The sequence below is a fragment of the Emydura macquarii genome, unplaced genomic scaffold (assembly GCF_026122565.2).
Source record: "Emydura macquarii macquarii isolate MOO-44397 ecotype Brisbane River unplaced genomic scaffold, CSIRO-AGI_Emac_v2 contig_1483, whole genome shotgun sequence".
NCBI lineage: Eukaryota > Metazoa > Chordata > Testudines > Chelidae > Emydura > Emydura macquarii.
This window is the reverse complement of record NW_027131620.1, coordinates 22,618,269-22,640,199: the sequence shown is the minus strand read 5'-3', so window position 1 is coordinate 22,640,199 and position 21,931 is coordinate 22,618,269. Positions and strand designations below refer to the sequence as shown.

The 21,931-nt window shown below is 42.9% G+C and overlaps 2 protein-coding genes across 7 annotated transcripts in view; both read right to left on the bottom strand.

The window, feature by feature from the left end:
* NCOA6 (nuclear receptor coactivator 6) overlaps window positions 1–4,502 on the bottom strand; it is a 63,223-nt gene extending 58,721 nt beyond the window's left edge. For 3 of the 5 annotated variants that reach the window (XM_067554454.1, XM_067554456.1, XM_067554460.1), the window contains exon 1: window positions 3,451–3,568. The gene's annotated coding sequence lies outside the window, so the exon portion shown is untranslated. Of the gene's footprint in view, window positions 1–3,450; window positions 3,569–4,444 lie in introns of those variants that run through there. The other 2 variants (XM_067554455.1, XM_067554458.1) reach the window with 1 other exon arrangement.
* Window positions 4,503–8,101: 3,599 nt separating this feature from the next.
* Window positions 8,102–21,931, bottom strand: part of GGT7 (gamma-glutamyltransferase 7) — a 50,955-nt gene continuing 37,125 nt past the window's right edge. For both annotated transcript variants that reach the window (XM_067554452.1, XM_067554453.1), the window contains exons 11-15: window positions 19,949–20,101; window positions 19,229–19,346; window positions 18,369–18,506; window positions 16,362–16,461; window positions 8,102–13,058 (exon numbers count right to left, since the gene is read on the bottom strand). In XM_067554452.1, the coding sequence (XP_067410553.1) occupies window positions 12,895–13,058; window positions 16,362–16,461; window positions 18,369–18,506; window positions 19,229–19,346; window positions 19,949–20,101 (673 nt within the window). In that variant the 3' untranslated portion in view covers window positions 8,102–12,894. The remainder of the gene's footprint in view (window positions 13,059–16,361; window positions 16,462–18,368; window positions 18,507–19,228; window positions 19,347–19,948; window positions 20,102–21,931) is intronic.

Sequence of the window (21,931 nt, the reverse complement as noted above, 5' to 3'; positions counted from 1 at the left end):
CAAGATTACCACTCAAAGGAGAAGTCCGTGCCCTACTGGTGAAGCAGAGATGGAAAAAAGTACATGCTTGGCCACTTCTATTATCTAGACAGCGGTGGGAGGCTTGGTTTCTCACCAGGGTGCTGCCCCTGAACCTTGATGATGCGCCTCCATTGCCATCTTTGTATTGGCCTCAGGCTTATCAGGTCTAATATTTTTCAAGCCAGTCTTCCCTCAACCTTCCCAAAGGTTCTCAATCTTATGTCTGCACAGTATAATGGAGTACAAGACTCATTTTAAGAGTTGAATACTATATTGTCCAACATTCTACCTATTAGCACGTGTACAAATTCACCACATGTGCAACCTACATAACTACAAATCAGCTTCTCAATAATACAGTCTCTCTTCAGTAAGATAGAAACAAAAGCATCTTTCCTACTGCACTTCAGGCACACACCAACCACATGTACAATTCCACTTTTCCCAATACAACCGAGTGATATCAGAAACTAATAGCCACATTAACGCTTCAGTATCAACAGTGAGGTTCCCTGCCCCTGCAGACATCACAAACTAAGTACACCTATACAACTAAGCTATGATTAAACCATTACCTAAAATGCAGTGGATCTAGAATACAAGATGTTTAATATTAGACACTTCTTAAGGTCCATACATGAATTGATAAAATATACTGGTTTTAATACGTTTTGCACCCATACTCAACGTATACAGGGTTTAGTGACGTCAACTCAGTATCCGATTCAAACTTTTACTAACCTTACATAAACAGCATTGAGATTGTTTGTTGAAATGTAACTGTGCAGTTCCGCATTTTTAAGTATTTAGGCAATTAAAAACTTAACCTTAGTTTAGAAATGCTTGGCTTTCCAAGGTGTTTTGATTTTGTTTTTATTTTTTTTAAGGGAGTTAAAAAAAAAAAAAAAAACTATACCCATTGGATTTGCCACTGTTATTAGTGTCAGATTACCATCCAAGCAGCAAGGCTACCACAGGCAGTTCCTCCCCTGTAAGTTCTATGGAGGGGCACGTGTGTCAGACAGAGCATTACTGGCCACAGGACAAGCAACTGCAGGTCTGTATAGGTTAAGTTTGAAACCTGCTGAGGGACACTATTTTACAATTTTATCACCCAGGGAGCCTTCACTTCCCATGAGGATAGTGGGACTGTGAGCAGAAGCCAGTGTGAGGTGCAGGTGCAGAAACATGACCTTAATAGTGAAAGTGAGGATCACAGTATTACCATGCAAAAATGTCATGGTAAAGCCAGGACATTCTAAGTTAATGTTAAAAGCAGAGCTGGTGCTAGGCATAAGTAGACTTAGCAATTGCTTAGGGCCCTGAGCAGCTCAAGGGGCCCCCCTATTAATTATTAGTATGTATTGGGAGGAAGAGGGAGGAGGGTAAAATATTCCTGCTTAGGGCTAGCACCAGCACTGGTTAAAAGGCAGCAGTATGGTTCAATGGATAGGGCAGTAGCCAAAGGAGTCATGAGATTCCTGTTCCATTCCCAGCTCACCTATGAAGTTGCTGTATACTAGGCAATTAGCCCAAAATGATCAAAAGCAATCACTAATTTTGAGTGCCTGACTTGAAACATCTACTATCTGATTTTCCTAACTCCATATGAAGTCCAGGGGAGCTAAAACTGCTCACCACCTCTGGAAAACAAACAAAAAAAGCCAGACCATACATGGTTGGGCACCCAAAAGTAGTTGTTTCCATAATTAGAGGACACTTTTGAACATTTCACTCTTTGTGGCCCAATTTCCCCATCTGTGAAGAATGATGTTTTTTGGTCCTGACTACCTCAAGAATTATCACTTTTGTAAAGCTACAGTGAAAAATGATCATGACAGTTTAATACCATTATGATAACAGATGCAGTCTTTTCTAGAACTATGAAGTTCGGGCAAGATTTTCCCTTTAAAAATTAAGTTATGCTGATAAGTATTTGCTGCTTAATTAGGGTGGTATGTGGAGGCCTGCAATATGCAACTTTAAAATCCAGACAAGGCTTACCGGACTAAAATAAACTCTAACATCTTTGCTTAACTTATACAGCATTCTTGTAAATTACATTTTGCGACTTACTTACTACTCCAAAATAGGAAGCACAATTGGCTAGGCAGGACACCACTACAGAATCACAGAAATCCAGAACCCAAAGTTGACTTTTTAAAAACAACATACAACTCCTAACAGGAGAACAGGAAGTTGCTCTATTGATTTATTTTTTTAAAGGCTGAAGGACTAAAATAAATGCAGAAATATTGCCTGTATTTGTTCAGAAGTTAGAAAAGGACAGATAGTGAACCAAATAAGAAAAGTTACAGGATCTACCAGTCCCCATGTGTACCAATGATACAACTAAAGACAGGATATTGGATTTGAGAGTTTAACAATCTGTACCAACACAGCAATGCTACATTCTTTGAAGTTTAGGTGAAGATTTGAACATGAACAGTCTAGCCAATTCAACATTCAATATACTCCTGCTAAACTGTGATGGATCCAGTTTAAGGTGTCCACCACAAACCGCAGATATAAGAAAGCCATAAGAACATAACATAACATAAGAAAAAGGCCATAACATAAGAAAGTCAGTGGGGAGACTGACAAGACATACCAATTCACAAACAGAATACCAGGTTAGCAGCAAAAGCTATAGAGCTAGGTTAATACAGAGATTGCTGGGAAAGTGACACAGGTCCTCACCTCTTAGGTGACTCTGGGTCTGACCTGGTCAAGCTGTTAACTGAATAACTGATCCAAAGAAGTTAGACATTTCTCTTTGAATAAATTATTTAGCCAGCTTTGCTCAGGGATCCAGGAGCATCATGACAGCACAGGTGCAGACACTGCTGGGGCACCGTGCAGGGGGGGCGGGCCCCGCCTCGCCTCAGACCTGCAGTTTCTATACATGCTAAGACTTTCAAAGGATCCTAAGGGAGTTCGGCACCCAAGCCCCATTGAAATCCAACCGGAGGAGGGTGCCCAACGCCCTTAGGGTCCTTTATAAATCCCCAACCTTTAACCCATCTAAGAGGCACCCCCCAAGGAGTGAAGGCCGCCACCTACCCCAAGAGAGAGCCCAGCCTCGCAGCATCCCACCTCCAGCAGGAGCTGGGCCCGGGCAGCAGGAGCGGGACCAGCCACCGCGCGCCAGGCCAGGCCTCGGCCCCAGACCCCCTCCCCCGGCTCCAGGCTCCCCCTTTCCCGGGCCCTGCTGGGCACCCCCACACGGGACACGCGCCCCTCCGAGCCCGCCCCGCTCTCCAGGCTCAGCCAGCTCTGCCCCCTTCCCCGGGCCGGGACCGCTCCCGCTGACACCGCCGGCTCCGCCTCCGCCCCCCCCGGCCCTGTCAGGCCTGCTCCCCCCAGCCCCAGCGGGCCCGCTGCCCCGCCGGCTGCAGGGGAGGGCCCGCGGCGCGACCCCGCCCTCACCTAGGGTCGCCTCCGCCGTGTCCGCGGCTGGCAGCGGGCTGAAGCCCCAGCCTTGGGCCCGTCTCACCGGGGGAGGGGGTCGGCCCACTCCCTGCCAAGCGCCCAGGATACCCACCGTAGGCAGCCCGGCCGCGGCTCCGCCTTCTCCAGGACACGTGACCGAGCGGGAGCGCGCCGACCAGAGACTGGGCAGCGCGCGCGCGCACCGACGCCGTGCCTGACTATGGCTTCGGCGCACCAGAGCCAGAGAGGATTGGGGGTGGTTGACCCCAGGGGAGTGAGTGGCTGATCGCCCAGAGACCCCCCCTCCTCACTGAGGCAACCTCCCTGAAACCCCCAGGGCACAGCCAGACCCCTCCACGCACACACACCATGGGCACAGCCAGACCCCTTTCCCACCAAGGGACCTCCCCCCCAGGCACCCACTGAGAGACCCCCTCCAAAACACCCAGGGCTCAGCTTGTCCCCACAACTAAGAAAGCCCCCCTGAAACTTTAGTACACAGCCTAATACCCCCACCAACAAAGCCACTCAAAACGTCCAGGGCAGAGCATGTCCTGCCTCCCACTGAGAAATCCTCCCCAGACACACTGAGGGCACATACTGAGCCCCACAGCCCACTAAGAGACTGGGGGCACCCCTACAGGAAAGCATCATCACTCACCACTGAAACGAGGAGATACTCTCTATCACCACTACCCCCATCTCTCCACAGGTGCCACTTGGGGAGAAACCCACCACCACCACGCCCCATTGAGAGAGATTGGGATGGCCTCCTCAGCATCAAAGACATTGCTTGGGTTGGGGGACCTTTCCTCCAGGTATTTGGGAAGGCACCTTGGTCCCACACAATGGGGAGGTGCAGAAAGAAACATCATTCTCCTTCTCAATGGAGAGAGCATCACTCCACAGCCACCCCCATTCACCAAAACTCCCTCTCCCCCCAGTGCACATCACCCACTCCCAGTCTTCCACTCTCAAGGGATGCACTTACTCAGCCTGAAATTATGGGAGATTCCCATCCCACCTCACCTCTGCTGAGAGGTATGCACCCCACCACACAGCCCTTCATCCCCCTCATGCCAGGCTTTGCAATGAAACCCACATTAAAAGCTCTTCCCACACCAATGACTGAGATTTGAGGACAGCACACTCCCACTAGGCACCCGTGATAACTACACACCAGGCCCCATAGAAGAATTATACCACTTAACTACAGTGTATCCATATGAGAGGAAAGTCTCCCTCCCACTTACTGCAACAACACAAGCTCTAAAATGTATCCCACCTGAGGAGCGTCCTCCCCAACTCCAAACCACTGAGACTTGCTTCACACCTCATGACTTAGGATGCTGTTGGTTTTACCCAATTCTGCAAATAAACAGAAGGCATTTTCTGGACAATGTTGTAAAGAAAAACTCAGTCCTTTACAGAAAAACTATTAAGATTTGAATACCTATAGTGCTTCCCACTGAGGATCTTAAAGCATTTAATAAAGATTAGATTATGCCTTATAACATCTGTCAAGAGTAGGTATTAGTTCTGTTTTACAGAGTGGTAAACTGAGACACATAGACTTGTCAAAGCTCACAACTGGGGGATTTTTAAAATGTGTGTGTGTATAGCTAAATAGCAGGTCCTCAGTAGTGCAAACTGTTCCATGTGGACAGACCTCTACACCTGTGTGGAGAGCCAGTGACTTCAGTGGGTCTTTGCAATAGGATAAAGCTCCACCCACACAGAATACCTCAAAGGATCAGTGGCTATAGGATTTTGTGCCTAATGCTACAACCTTTATTCATACAAGTGGTGGTAAGGCGATACAGGACATCTGTGACATTGGGAACAGAAGTCAGATCTTCTGCATGGACTCTCAGGCAACCAAGATTCAAATAGGGATTAGGCCCAGATCCACAAAGATATTTAGGCTCCTAACTTCCATTGAAATCAATGGAAGTTAAGAGCGTAGCTACCCTTGTGGATCTAGTCCTTATAGCTAAAGTCAACACCCTTTTTGGAGGTGCATTCTTGGTGCTTTTCATCAGAGGACATTTGTTCAGCTAGTCCCTTCGGCCCTGATCCTCAAAGGATCTGGGCCTTTGGGAGTTAGGCACCTAAATACCTGTGAGAATCTGGGCTTTAGTTCCTGTTTCTTTCCTCTGGAACCTAATGTCAGCATTTGCCTGCCTACAGCCTGCTGAATAATGAAGGAAACCCCCTGTGAGGGGATTCCTTCTGACATCTCAGCAGAAAAGGAAAGGGAGCATCACTCAGAATCTGACAAGAAGAGGAGCTTTAGGCACATTTGATTTTGCACCAATGAGTTCCTGTTTGCCTGGAATATTGTTCATAAGAACAGTACTCCCCGTGCTCTGGTTTATTCAATTTTCTAGCTGTCCAGGCAGTTTCCACATCTAAAGTTTATAATTCTGAGAAGCCAGCAATACTGAAATTTAGACTGGACCTCTTCAGGATCTGAAAATTATCCTTTTACCACTCCTGTCTTCATACCTTCTTCCATGCTGCCTCCTATGCGGGAAGTCCCTCTTCATGGTCTAATCTCCAGCAAGCCCACAAAACCAGCCCACAATGAAAGACTCTCCTTAGAAATGAAGTATTAGATTATAATCTCTTTTTAAAAAAAAATAAAACTAAAAAACAAACAAACAAACAAAAATACCCCTACCTTTGCTAGGTTTCCTTCTGTACCCTGTATTCTATGTGTCTAAATTGCAACTCTTTGAGGCAGCGACTGTTGTCATTTTTGTGTCTTGATTAGCACCCAACATATTATCCATGTGTAAATATTAATAATTAGCCAGATCCATTGTTTTTCAATGGAAGTTTAACTGAAGGTATGATACTCTGTGTGATGATTTGTTGTCACTCTAACCTTTGAGCCAATCACCTAAGTGCTCTAATTTCATGATCTGATCCTGGGAGGCGGCTTGTATGTGTAGACAAGCTAGGTTCACGTCTAATGGCACATGGAATCATAGAGGGCAATCATGAGGTTTTGAGTGTCCTTAGCATCTTAAAGAATTGGGCCTTTTGTAGAGAGCAGGGGATGATGCTTTTCAGTATATTATTGTCTAATTGGGGCTCTGTAAAATACTTTTTCATGTGGGCTGCATATCCCTACAAAGAAGGCCAGAGCTGGCACAAATGCTATATGATTAAAATGAAGCAAAGAACCAGTTCTTCATAAAAGAATCCAGAGATCGCATTCTGATTACCGCGAGGAGGAAACGTTCCCCAGGGCTGAAGTGGGGGGCATCAGCATGAAGGGGGTTGGTATGAATGGGAGACCTCCAGTGCGGGGCTATTTAGAAGGCATCTGTAGCTGGCGGTCCAACTGTGGTCTCTGGTTGACAGTCTCAGTTTCACCTCAGTTTGTCAGACCAATATTTGCAGCCAGCAAATCAAATGTGATTCATCAGGTGCAGACATATGGAGCTGGAGTCAGAGGCATTGCAGAAGGCTCAGAGGAATTTGAAGTGGGGCAATAATGAGGAGTAATAGATGGAGGGGGGGGAAATTATTGGGGGCAGAAAGGAGAATTCAGTCAGTGAATGGACTGAAAGGACAAAATGGACAAAAGGAGGTTTGCAGGCTGAGGCAGCTGAGAGAGGAGCAGTACTGGTTGCTTCATTCCCAACAGCATCTCTTTATGCTCAGACAGGCCACCTCTACAGTGATTTGTACATTGTGGAACAGATTCCCAGAGTGCATTGCAACTGAGCTGATTTAGGAGCACACCAGTGTCTTCATGGGCCTGCAATGCAAGGCTTCTCAAAATGGTTCAGCATGGCTAGTGTGAACAAACAGAATAATTTATCCTTTAATCAGTTGTATCTAACCAAGTAAAGTACAAATAGCTCACTTCTCTATTTTAGGTCTAGCCAATGGTGTCACTTCAGTGACAGCCACAAGTGGCTGCTGCTCTGCTTTCCTCTAATAGCTGAATTTCACTCCTGAGCCTGTTCTCATTTGAGCCAAAGGGACCCAAAATATGGAGAGGTACAAAGGTGGCCTAAGGCTCCTCCCTTCTGTATCTGGTCTGCTCACAGCTGGAGCCTATGGCTTTAGTAGGATTATTCCTGATTTACCCAGGTGAGAGTGAGATCAGAATCAGGCCCCGTATTTTAAGAACAGCCATAAGTATGTGTAGCCTAGGAGGGGAAATTGTGAATAGTCCTAAGAGAGGCTCTTTCTCACCTGTTTATAAGAAAAGAACAAACATTTATTTTTTTAAAATGTTAAGAGCAGTAGCCCCTTTAACACACCCTACATATACAACTTGTTTTTACAAGTGAAAAAACCACACCACAAACTGGAAAGACATAAGTGATATGAGAGATGGAAGTACACATACATTAACCTTTCAAACAAAGTCTTATTCAGTTTAGCTGAAAAAGTAGATCCACAAAATGTGGATCCAAATTGGGGATGTTTGGATCTGGCTGGCCCCTTCAAAGATATAGGTTCTTTGTGACAGGGATTGTTTCTTACTACGTGTACATAGAGGGCCTACAGCAATGGGGCCCTGATCTCAGTTTTAGGCCCCTCGGTGCTACAGTAATATAAATAATAATACAATACAATCTATCAACAGAACACTGTAAAGGATGAAACAAGTACATTGTGAGTGCATAATACAAAAGAAAACTGCATTTATTTCAGCCTTTTTTCATTGTATGTGAAAAAAATGCACAAAATACATGTGATTTCAATACAATCAAAGTCACGGTTATGCTTACAATGCATTTTCATATGTCAGTATTTTCAAATAAAACTGAGTCTATACAATAAATGTGGTATCTTTACACTTGTACTCATCATCATGTTTGGATTTTCCAAAATTAAATACTATCTGACAATTCTGTTGTAAGAACTTAATCTCTCCATGCCCGGGTTGCACTGCCAAAAGTGATTCCTAGTTTAGAAGCTGTATGCGCTCTCTTTGACAAATGTGGGGAGACGGCGTGGGGCAGACATGTTTTGATGAGATTTTAATTGCTTTCTTCCCAGTCTGCACCTACTTCTGTCCAGGTAGGAAAAAGGAAGATGAGTACATAGCTACCAAACTGACAGGCATGGTATAGATTAGATATACTGGAGGGATTAGCTCCATGAAGTATTCTTGCAGCTGGTGGTCTGAGACCCATTTGTGGAAGATTTGCACAAAGCTGAGGGACTGTCCTCAGTTGGGTGAACTTCCTGAAGTTATCTTGAAGGGCTTCAGTCTGCAAGAAGCTACTGTTGTTGAGAGACTTTCTCCCTCCAGTCTCATCCTTGTGGAAATCAGCCCTTTTAACAGAAGGGCTGAACAATGGAGGACTCTTTGTTGGCAGATAGCCTCATTATTGGAGGTTTCACCATTGAACAGCCTCATCGGGCCCATACACAGAGGCATGGGGTTTTTTTGTTTGTTTTTTTAACGGCTCATTACAATCTCCTACCCCTTCTGAAAGCTGCCCTTGCCCTCCCACTGTGCTCATTCCTCTGGCCTATAATACTGAGAAGCCCTTTGCTGATGTATAGAACTTTCTCAAAACCATTGCAAAGGTTCACCCACTATAGCAGCACTTCTTATTTCTGATTTGTGCTATAATCTTGTCCACTATGAAAAGGTTCTGAGTTTTATCTAGTTATGCTTAAGGGGCCTGATTTGTCTTTCCCTCAAACTAATGTAAATCCAGAGTAACTCTATTGAAGTCCCTGGAGCTGCACTGGTGTGAAACAGATGTGAGAGGAGAGTTGGGCCAAAAATCCTTTTTCAGTTTCCGCAGTGAGCTTTGGAGTCTAAAACTTTTTGAGCAGAACAGCTCTAGAGAAAACCACCAGTAATTCAGAGAAAAACCCCATTTCAAATCAGATAGCTAAAGCCTGTGCCACTTACTACAAAAAATGTGCTTCGTAGTTTTCCCTTCTTAGTCAAGGAACCAAGAGCTCACTAAGCAAGGCATTAGTATAACTATTTTGAAAATACTGAATGTGCTCTGACCTCCCTTACAGCATTTTACATCAATATAACGCCACTGATTTCAATGAAGTTGCTCCCAATTTACACTGGTGTGAAATCAGAATTAGATCCTTTCACTGTTTGCTGATTTTAGTAGCGGGAATGAGGAAGGCAAAAGTCATAGTCATAGATTCCAAGGCCAGAGGGGACCATTGCGATCATCCAGTCTGACCTCCTGTATAACCCAGGCCAGAGACCTTCCCCACAATAATTCCTAGAACAGATCTTTTAGAAAAACATCCAGTCTTGTTTTAAAAATTGTCATTAATGGACAAATGGCTGTCCTGGTAGGAGAACAGATTCTCTCGAATAGAAGAGGGAGTGTAGGGTAAAAAAAATAATTGTTACACATACACAAGTAACGATGTAATTCTTACCCATTGTATATCCTTACCTTTAGAGCTTTAAACACAGCAATCTGTGCTTGACACAATGGAGAGTGCAAATGCACTATTGCATTTAAAACCAGTGAAATGTTGGTCTGTAGCTGTATTCATTAATTGCATTGAGCTTCTGTGGGAAATCATTAATTAATTACCTCAATACTCAAGGCCAGATTCTGATCTCAGTGATTCCTGATGTACATTACTCTGATTTTACAATAGTGTAAATGGGTGGTAAAGGTTTGACCCTCATTGGTTTTTCAGTCACTTCCAAGATCATGATACAAATGGTAAAAGCATTTTTTAAAATTAAAATGTAATTCTTACGCGGTGTCAATTATCTTCATAAGACTTTGGGCCATCTCATACTGTTGTTCTGTGCTGAGAGCTTCTCAGTGATATCAAGGCAGAATTCTGCATAAAGACTCAGGGTCAAATTCTGCTCTCATGTTGTAGCAAATTGAGAGTAACTTCACTGAAGTCCATGGAGATACTGCATATTAACATGTGTTTCTGAAAGCAGCATTTGTTTCTAAGGTTAGAATACGGACGTTTGTTTCACAATGTTTGTCTCATTTGTACATGAGGAAATACCACATATTTTCTAGTACAATGAATTAAAATGAAATGAACTAAAATGAAATTCAGTAGATCTTGCCATAGTAGATTGACTACCAACATTAGAGATGCTGGTCGTAGTAGAAATTTTCTGACCAAGGCTTTAATGACAAGGGACTCTGTCAAATACATGCTATACTGACATCACTTTTTAAACAGAGTGAAGAGGAAACCATTCAGACCTTTGTTTCTGTTAGATGTGGCCTTTGGGTATAATACCATCTCCCTGTTTCTTTCAGTTTTCTCACCTTCCCAGTATAGGCCCTGATCCTGCACTTAAGAATATGCTTAACTTTACCGTATTTGAATAATCCTATTGAAATTCCACTTTGGAACAGTAAAGGGCACTTCTGATCAGAACCAGAATCTTTACTTGTAAGTGGACTTTCAGGGCTCAGCATCAGAGCTCTACTGGTGAAAAGAAGAATTCAATTTACAAATAGGACTTATCTTTCCAAGTGATTTATAAAGCCCTGCACACTTTTGGAGCACTATAAATAACAATAACTTGAACACTTACTTTACAATCTTGTTCAGCAAACCTCCATATATAGGGGACAGATCATGGCTGTCACTGTCCTAGAAAAATCCCAGATTTCAGTCCATGGGGATCAATGCACAAAACTGCCTCCCTCCCTTCCCTTATGAAATCTACTCCAAACCATGTATAATGTTATGAATGCGGTTTGCTGCTTTCACTATAGCACTTCTCCTTTCTCCTGTAGTACTACTAGGCTGATGGCTGACCCATACTGAGTCATCTGTGATGGAAAATATTATAGTTTAGTCACGTTTCCTTAATAGCCACCTTGTTCTACCTTCAAGGTGTCTGCATTTCAATAGTGAACCAAAGTGATCTCTCTGATACGTCTTTCCTACCTCAACAGGGTTTTGTGTGACTTCATTAGTTAACATTTGTAAAATTTTGAGATCCTCAGATAACAGAGATTACATAAATGCAAAGAATTATTAATTTGATAATCTGTTAGTTCACTGATCCCCTTAAGAAGATACCACATACTCCCCCCATCAGGTTGCATTTGAGCCATAAAAAGGTGTCATATGAACAAGACAGCATTCACAAGATTCCAGCTCATTGGTGTCTCAGGGCTGACAAGATCTGGAATTCTCTTCATAAGCATTAAATGAAATACCAAGACATCCATAAGCAGACATACATATATAATATGTACAGTGGCCATAGATATATTAACATCAGGAAGGAAACCAGTACATCTTAGACTGTGAAAACAATGACAAAAATAATTTAAAAACATCTTAAAGTGCTAGGTGATTGCCTATAACTTATGGGTGGAAAAAAAAGGAGATGCTCAAAAGGTGATCAGAATGAAACTGTGCAAGATCATGCTTTTTATTTCCTCATTTTTACGGATAAGTCAACTGCTGAATTCGTCCTTCAGCCTGTCATGGATGGTGGGCACTCTAAAAATATTTAAGTAATTTTTGCTTTGTTTCCTGTCTTATCTCTATAACTTAGGTTTTCTAACATACCCACCATAATAGTATAGAAGCACTGGTTTGAACTGTTGGCATGAATTTGATGCTCAGGACAGGGTTAGATGAGACAGTGTTAAAAAAGCCCTGATTCTACCCAAATTCTTTCTACATTACAACTTGCACTGTGGCCATCCCCGTGGATCTCTTTTGGGGGCACCAGTGGTGAATTATGGGTGCCATTTTTGTCAGTGTAGACGTAGTTTGACTCCAAGTTCAGACCCCCCATGAGTCTATGCAGTAAATTAATACAAAACATTGAGGGTGAAGGAGACATAAGGGTACTAAAGACATGTAGAGATGCATGAATGGGGATTGATATAGGAATATGCATGCTAGTAAAAATCAGATGACCTCTAGGGAATATTAAAGAAATCCCTGAAGTTCCAGGTACGACTGCCTAGAGCCAGTACATCAATTGGTATTATATATTGATTTATATGGGGCGAGGGTGTTGAGCCAGTGAAAGGAGGGAATTGAAAACTACAGCATCAGCAGCAATTGTCTGTTTGGCACAAAATATTTTGTTCTCTTTGTCATCTCCTTCGCTAACGTTTCTGCTGGTTAATTTAAAATGTTTAAGGTTGGCATTTGAAAAGACTGCAACCACTAATGAGGGACTGTCAAAATAAAAGTGTATTCCCAGCATTCCTTTAATAACAGCTGAGATTATTACAACTCAGATTATTTTTTTTACAAAAATCAAAGGGCTATATAGTGGCATTGCCCTCCACTCTTGCATTGTTTGGGGTGGGGAATGCAGAAGCTCTATTCAGCAATGCAGAAACCCACAGCAAACACTGCTCATTCCACAACAGGGGAGGAAAAAGGGGCCAACATGCACAGAATTTTTTGTTGTAGTTGTTTAAAGCCTCATTCAATTAACACACCATCTGGAGGTTGCTATAATATTGTGGCTCCTGCGGCATCCAGGCTTCTTGGGTCTTTCACGCCAATGATGAAGTTGTTGGTTCTCCTGGCTCCGTGAACCAGGGAGAGCACTTCGACTTTATCCACTTGATGACCCCTGGCTTCAAGGAATTCAATATCTTCTTCGAGAAATTCACCTGTCAAGATTTTAGAAGAGGTTATTTTAATTTAAGCCATTATTGCATTAGTTTTAAGTTTTTACCTTAAGCTTCTTGGAATCCATTGTGGCAGTGAAACTGCCCATTGGTGCCCATCAGTTAGGGATCTGGGAGACAGAGATGCATCACAAGAGTACAAGTGCAATGGCCTAGTAAGAAGCACTGTTCGCTGGGTCTCAAGAGAGCAGCAAAGACAGTATCATAATGGGGTATCATCAAGGTGGACAGTATTGTGTGTGTGTGTGGTGGGGGGGAAACGGGAGTTATGCGAGGATCATTTAGGGATGTGGAGGGACCTCCTTCTCAATGGAAGGGGAAAATGAACTGCTGCTTCTGCAAAAATTGATGATAGGGTAAGTGTGGGGCAAGAAAATGGAAAATCTAGCAGACAGAACTTACTATAGCCTTCACTGTATGCCTTCAGGATTAATTCAGACTCAAATATTAGGACTATCAGGATTAAACAGGAGTATGTGGAAAGCTGCAGTCCACCTTAACAGTAGGTTAGGAGAAGCACCATTCAGGTTCTTCACATGACGGACAAGAAGCAGCACCCCTTTTCCTATGCATGAGAGGAGGAGAAACCTTTCATGCCACTTCTAAACGGTGTGGCAAAATGCACTAATGGGCGAACTTCTGAAGGTTCAGAGAGCTGGGTCAAAAGTTTTGATGAGCCTGCAAAGCTAATGTGGAAATCAATCTGCCTGGAACAAGAAAGTGCTCCCAATTTGGAGTGCTTCAGGTTCTGAGTGCCCCGCTTGAGATAACTGGGGCATGATTTTCCCAACAGTCACGCACCCGCAGCTACAGGTAACTGGAGCTCCAGGTGCTCAGCACTTTCTGAAAAGGCACCCAAAGATTGAAGCCCTAAAAATCACTCGTCATTTTTTATAATTTAGGCCATATTTTTTTACACCAAGATCATTTAGAGCTGAGACACAACTTGAATTTCTCCTATTATTTATTATCTGTATTCCAGTAGTGCTTATGGACTCCCGCTAGAGTTGGAGACCTCATTGTGCTAGGTACCGTACACACACAGAAGACAGTCCCGGCCCCAAGAACTCGCAGTTACAAAGGCAAGAGACAGACATGCAACAAAAAATGCAAGTTGCCAAGAAGCACAGTTCTGATAAATTACAATGCAGTTTCTTCCCTGGTTCCCCTTCACATAGGTAGAGAAAGGCAGGGCTATCTCCCCTGCTTTGTTATTTGCTGTGCTTTCACTATTTTAATATAAATACTGAAGGTAAGGTTGCAAATTGACTCAAGATACAACATTACAAACTGAGCAGGTAAGTACAAATCTCATTATATTTATAGCTATATAAAGTGTAGGTAAGAGCATGGTTTAGAAGTGTCTTTTACGGTATTGTCAACTGAAGGCATTCAAAAATCACAGATCAGGTTGCAAAAAAATCATTACTTTTTTTTTTTAATAGTAAATTTTGGGTTCTTTTTAACTGTCTTCTGGTTAAATTACATTCTGGTCCAATTTTCAGGCTTTTCTCTGCAACTATGAAGGCTAAAAACTTTGAAGGAAGGAGTGCCTTTTTTTTTTTTTTTTAAATGAAAGCAGAGATTTTCATATAATTACATAATTCCAGGACCTGGAGCTTCAGGAAAAATACAAAATTATGTGACCCTCACAATAAACTTGGGAGAGTTGCCAACACTGCGGAACTTGGGGACATCTAGACTGGCAGAGTTCTGGGCACATGAGAATCAGAAAAATATTATCATGGGTTTCCCCTTCCTGCCATCTGGATTGCAGCTGAGTATAGTGGCAGGGGGAATGGAAAGTGAAAGAAAAAGTGTTTGTGAGGGTAACACAGGCTGTAGCTAGCTCTAGAAAGGTAGGCACCACTGTGTATGAAGACTCTGGCTGCGTTAAAGGACTGCCAGTTTGAAGACATGATCATGGTCTTGCCTCATGCATTTTGGCTAGACTTGGTGCCACAATCTTAGTAACCAGGCGGTGTTTGCAGAGAGGAACAAAACAATTATTAGGAACCAGGTGAATGGTTTATGAGGAAAGACTGAAAGACACTGAACACATACAGCTTGGCCAAATGATTGTAGAGGGGCAAATGAGTATTTGAAAGGTGTGACCACCAAGAAGGGAGAGGAATTGGTGAGAATAAAAGGGTGTAGGTAGGAGGAATGGGATGATGGCATCAAGCAAAGGAAAAAATATCAGGGAAAGTGTGCTAATGATGAGGTCTACCAGACTATGGAAAAATCTCCAATTTGGGGTGGGGGAAACTCCATTACTTTGGTACATTTGGGCTGGAAAAAGCATGGAGATTAGCCAGGAAGGACCAATCCCAAACTGGCTGGAAAAATAATATGTGAGCCTAATACATCTTTGCCATTTCCAATGTCTATGATACTTCATTATTGTTTTGTTACAAGTCACTGTGGTCATTAATAGATCTCATTGCTGAGCATAATGCACAAGTACTACTTATCCTATATGTAGGGTGCTCAAAAATGCCAGCTTATAACATCTGTCTCTTTGGATATACACTTCACAGTTTGTACATGATGAAGACTTAGAATGGCTAAGTATGATGATGCATAGACACGGGAACAGAAAGCAGGTCTTCTGTCAGCTTTGGGGAATGCTTTCATGTGGAGGCCTCCTGGCTGTACTGAAACTAGTTGTACAGATAACATGAGAGCACAGCTCTACTATGGCACTTACCATCTCTTTTTTGCATGTCAGGAATCATCCTAACCAGTCCTCTACAAGCTGGGAACACACAGTCCCTTTTACAATTCAAGCCATTTAATTAGAACTTGTCTATTTCTTTAGCTTTTACCTACAGAAGCAAAATCCATCCACTGGTGACTTGTTCTATGATCTCCAAATCCTGTGCTTTCTTTGAAGCACATGAGACAATGTTCTACAATGCTAGATCCCATGTCCAACAAGAATGACAAGAAGGATTTGGCAATCATGGAATAAGCAATGCCAGTCAGTCAATTTCACCCATATAGATGAAAGTTGAAGGAGTAAAAAAGAAGACTGAATTACTAGAATTTTAAATTTGACTTGGTCTCCCTTAAGTCTGTCCCTCCTACCCACCAATCCCTATTCCTAGGCAAACTGTAATTTGAAATGGACCTCTCTGTTCCCAGCAGCTGCATTGTACATTTAAACAGATGTCTTCTTGGGACAGACTACAGAGTAATCCTAGATGTATAAAAAAATTTCCTTTCTTTTTTGACATGGTGGAAATGTAGTCTACCAAGATCAGTGCTGATCTCCATACTCACTGTCAACTTGCAGGATGTTGGATTGAAGCTGTGGATGCAGCCGACCTAGTGACAGACTCTCACTCAGGTTCTTGTTAAGTGTTAAAACATTTACTAAAACCTATATAAGAAAAAGACCCCATATATTAACAACTTCATTCAAACACTAAGGAATAAGCATCCAAAGCATCTTCCTAATTTGCAACCCCAACATTTTGAAATGTACCCACTTCACAGGCAAAAAGGCATTTTTTGCACAATTCCCCACTTTACATGAACAAAATGCATGTTTGTATACATTTAAATAGGTGCACCTGAAGATACTGCAGACACATTTTTGGAAGCCCTTTTTAAAAAAAAGAAAATTAGTCCCGAAGACCTTATTCTTGGCCAGGTCCCTCCTCTTATCTGATATTTGCTTATTTGTTTTTGTTTTTAATTCACTTTCTATATACTTATTAATATGTCTAATCCCCGCATATTTTATTTCAAGCTGAATCAAAAAAAAAAAGAAAATTAGTTCCAAAGGTATATATTTGTAGAATTGCATGTGCACATGCAGGTTTTGCATATAGTCCCATTAAATCAGTGAGAGTCACGAGGCTGAAACTCCAGGGAAATCTTTGAAAAGGTATTTTTATGACCAAAAAGTGAACCCTTCTGATAGAACATTAGAAGGCAAGTGGGTGGCTTTAATCTTCCTCTGACTAATGCCTTCAATGGGGTAAAGTGACTCAGAGTAAAGTTTGGTTCTACTCTTGCCTTTTAATAACCCAGGGCTGTTATATATACAGTCGTGCCATCAGCAAGTGCTCCATCTCAATACAAATGATAAATTAGGAAGAGCTATTTGGAGAGCTCACAATATGAAGGATTTCAGGAAGGAATGTGCTAAGTTGAACTTCTATGGGGATCAGAACCAAAATTCCACTCACATCCTCCTGCAGCTCTCAGAACACAACAGTTCTATTTTCTAAAATTCTTTAAGAAGATGACCATTGACTATGTTGTGGCATGTCACAAAACCTTTATGAAGGTTGCTAAGATTCTGTCTCCTGACATTTATAAGAGCCGTCATCAGCGAAGGCACACCACCTTGTCCCAGATCTTGTCTACTGGCTAGTTAGCGCACAGCAAGCCAGGCTGTGGATGTACAGCACACTAACCTGTCATGCACTATCTGGCCATGTGGACCTTGGTACTGTGCACTAAAAGTTCCATAGTTCTGCACATTCACACCTTAGCTTCCCCCTACTAATTAGCCGTGTAGACAAGCTCTTGGTAAAAAGAAGGGACAAACCTAGCAAATGTAATTTTAGACTACCAATTATTCAGGACTGCATGGCTCAGAGGATTGATCTGATCACTTTGAGGTCACCAGTTTGGATCCAGGCTGGCCAGCAGCAACAGAAAGTTGTTACTAATCAACACCAGTTAACATTTTTGTTGGCAGCCTCAGGAAAAAGTACAAAGATGAAATGGGAGAAACAGAGCTCTCCTATCTACTTTGGGGACTATCCCTCTAGGGCAGGTGTGAGGTGCTTTGGGGTGGCAGGTGGGGAAGGGAAACCAATTTATGCTCACACAGTGTGGCTTGACCATATATGAGCCTACTACTTCCATTGAAGTAACAGGCCAGCACCTTTAGCTCAGCTAGTAGAGGCTTGTGCTTTTAGACCCACAGGTCCTGTGTTCATGCTGTGCAGATGACTCAACCAGGAGTCTTCTTACAAGTGAAACTCATCTTCCATGTCACACTAGTGCCCATATTTTACTGGAGGACTTCAGTCTCCATAGGCTGTTTCCTTGAAGCAGAACTAAATGTAGATTAAGACAATATTTTAATCTCTTCAGAAACAGGAATTGCGTATTTCATGTTTGTCCTGATAATTGCCATACTGGTGTAGGCAGCCTCCAGTGCCAGCAGGAGGAAACACTGGAAGACAGCTTGGACCTTCCCTATAGCAAGTGGTATATGTGCAATGTGCCTGCAGTACAACATGCTCAGATGCAGTACTCAAAGCTGACCTGCGTGATGCTGCTCAAAGCTTTGTCGCCATTGTTAGCTCCTAGACAAAGATAAGTCCCACACATCCCTTCTGACGGTCGAACAATAGTGGGCAGTAAAAAGGACAGGGGTCTTTTTCCAGGCTGAATAAGATTCCTCTGTTGATGAAAAAAATAACCCCCAAAACCATTAAACAGATCAGAACAAAAATTTTCCATAGCCCAAATTGCTCATGTTACATTGTTTCTCTTTGCATTTCTGAGTCAATAACCCTAATACTAGTGGCTTGATTATGATGCCATTCACACTGCTATGATAATACTAGTTTACATTTATATAACATTTTTCATTCCAAACTACAAACAGCAATGACTTCACCCACTACTAAAATGCAGCCACCTCTGGAGTGGAAAGTGGCAACTGTTTAACAGTGCATAGCAACACCCCACAACACTTTAGCACAGGAAGTGACCAGCAGTGGTCAGTGACGCTCTTTGTCTGAGACCTCAGGATTTGGTTTCCATTGTCCATCACTTTTTCAACATGGAGAGCGATAATTTTCATATATAATCCTTAATTCCAATCAACATAATGTGTGATCAGCCTGGGAAGAAAGTGTGCTTTCTACATAGCAACCATACTAGACTCTGTATGTTTTCCTTGCAATACTATGATATTTCACATAGGCAGATCACACATACAGATAACCTCCTACTGTAGTCTATATTCTATTTCTCTGCTGGGCAGCATGGAAAGAGAAGAGATAGCTAGAGAGCTCAGCCTGCATAAACAGCCTCTCTTTGTTTTGTGGAAGTTATTTGAGAATATAGAGTCAAAACCAAAATAGTTCAAATTCAGAATTCTGTGTGGAATTCATTACCAGGCTGGCAGAGGAGTGGTTCGAGGTACTATTCAGCCAGGAAAAGTCCAACATCTGACTGTTTAGAAGGATTCCAGATGGCGTTATTATTCCACTTCCAAATGGACGGTTCAGGGAACTGAAAAGGAATACAAAGAAACCTTGCGACAACCCTTCCAGTAATGCACATCACACTCCAAGGCTTAGTACTGTCAGAGCACTACCCCAGATTCCTCCTTGGTGGGGAATCTTCAGTAGGTTATTTTAGTGTTGGCGAAAGGTGCCAGCCTGACAACCCTAGAGAATGAAAGTCTCTGTGTATCTATGGAACAGGTCCGGCATGGGCAGTAGCAGTGCAAGCTTCTTCCGCCGAGCCCTGTCAGTGTGCCTGGAGCCATCCCCTCTAGGCGAGAGGGTATTTCGGTCTCCATGAACCAGTCGCCCTTGGACTCTCTGCTAAGGATGACAGGTAGAGGTGGAAATTTGTGATGTGAATTCCTCTCCATTAGGAACTAGACTGAGACCATCAAGTTATTTCAGAGAGGCCATTGAACAGCCGGAGATGGTAATGACTTGCAATCACCAATGATCTAGGTTGAACCAGTGTGTGCTAGGTGATGGGGATAGGTCTGTCATTTCCAATCTCTAGAGTCATTCCTCTCTCCCCTACACTGAATGTACCTTCTTTTCTCTGCTCTCCCATCTCTAAACCCTGCCATGCTGAAAAAGTAAATCCTTTACCTTACCACTGCAACAATGTAGTCATCGGGTCCCATAACGAGGACCTGGCTAGCAGGGGGGCCACTCTCCATGGAGAAGGGTGGAATATTGATACCAGAAGGGAAGGATTGGGAGTCATTAATGAGCTGACGCAGGAAATCTGCCTTTGATTTACTGCAATGACAAGAGAGGGTAGGGGGCGAAAAAGCAATGGGCTTAGAGAAAGCAGAACATCTCCTAGTTAGGGCACATCTAATATATAAATCCATGGGCTGTACTCCTCACAGGCCCGTTGGATGTGCCTGGGAGGAATAGAGGTTGCACTGTGGCAAGCGAGCTCCTCTGGTGTATCAAATGGAAGGAAATGAGACGTCTCATCCACCACATTAGGGGGAGACGACTCCATGGTCATTGCTCTGGACCATTCGTTAGTCAGACTGTGGGCTGCAGCACCTGCCCCACTGTCTGGAGTTCAGTGAGGTTCAATGAAAGCACGGCAGGTAAGAATGATGGAGCATTACTGTGACTTTACAGACAAGATTGTTTGTACAGTGCCTAGCACAACGCGGCCCTGGTCCACGCCTAGGGCTCCTGGGTGCTACCACAATACAAATAACAACATGAGACCGTACAAAAGAAAGGAAGGCTCCTTCAGGTATGTGTCATGGACATGCTAGAAATGGATACACAAAAGCAACTGACACATAGCTGAGTTGTGAAAAAAAGTGGCTGCTTGTAACACCCCACTTTTTTAGCAAGGGTTGATGTTGCTACAGGTTAATTTATTTTCTACTAACTCAGTGAGGTAGACATTACTATGCTCCGTACCCCACCTAGCTATAAACGAGGTGGGAGGGCCTTTTTGGAGAAAGCAAATATAGGGTGTGAGCTGAGCATCTTTGAGGGAGAAACCCTAGGAGCAATCAGGTCAGGGAAGAAGGTTTGAGCTGACTTTTATGTGGTATTATTGTTCATTTCTTTGTTAATAAAGCCAAACTCCAGGAAGGACTTTGCTCAGCATACGGACTTTCTTTTAGAGCAGATTGGGAAAGACTTTGACTGACAGAGGTCAGAGGAAAGCATGACATCCTGGTTACAAACGGACAGTTACACTTCTAGTGAGACTGGGCCTTTAGGCCTTATTTTAATGAGTTTGTAAGTAGGGTATAGCATGGTTTGTTCCTAATCAAATGATGTCCACACACAATATGGCTTAGACACAATTCCTAATGGTGTCACTGTGCTTTGACCCTGCTCATGAAAGGACTGTAGCAAGTCCCTCCAACAGGAATCAGACCTTAGCATGATTCCTCTGCTATGTAGATAAGGCCTCAGAGTCACTGCACTGTGTTCTTGTTATACGGAAAGGCCTTGTCTACACTAGCAAAATTACCCATTGTTGACCACAGGTGTCAGCAATGGCTGCAGCTGAACCAGCATTGAACATGGGGTAGCTGCAAGTGTAGAAATGGATGAACTGCGTCCAGCATTGTTGCATTAACCATAAAACCAGCTTTGAGATATGAGACAATGTTTCAATTCCAGATTTGTCAGAGAGCATTAGGGAGACATGAAGCACCATTCTGGGTTTTGGGAGAAGCCAGTGTCCTTAATGTACAACTTCTGATTGCACTGGATAGGCTCAGATGAGAGGTGGGTGTCTCTGCCTGAGCCTCTGAAAAGGGATTTTAGAGGGGTAAAAATGGATGATAAACCTCTGGGTTTAGCCTGTTACAGAAAGAATCCGACTGAGGAAATCACATTGCAATTCCCCATAGTTTTTCAGGGCCAAATTTGTTTTTGCTCATGTGAATATGGGCTGTGAAATATGTGGATACCTTCTAAGTGGTCATCCCTGATGACAGCATAGCTCATACTTTGCGAGGCCCCTTGGGAACTGGCCTTTCATCAGTAAAACAAAAAAAGACATCCAGAACAAGGACCAGGTTTCATCGTACAGGAATGTCAAACAAGATTATAATGATTCATATTCATTTATTCACC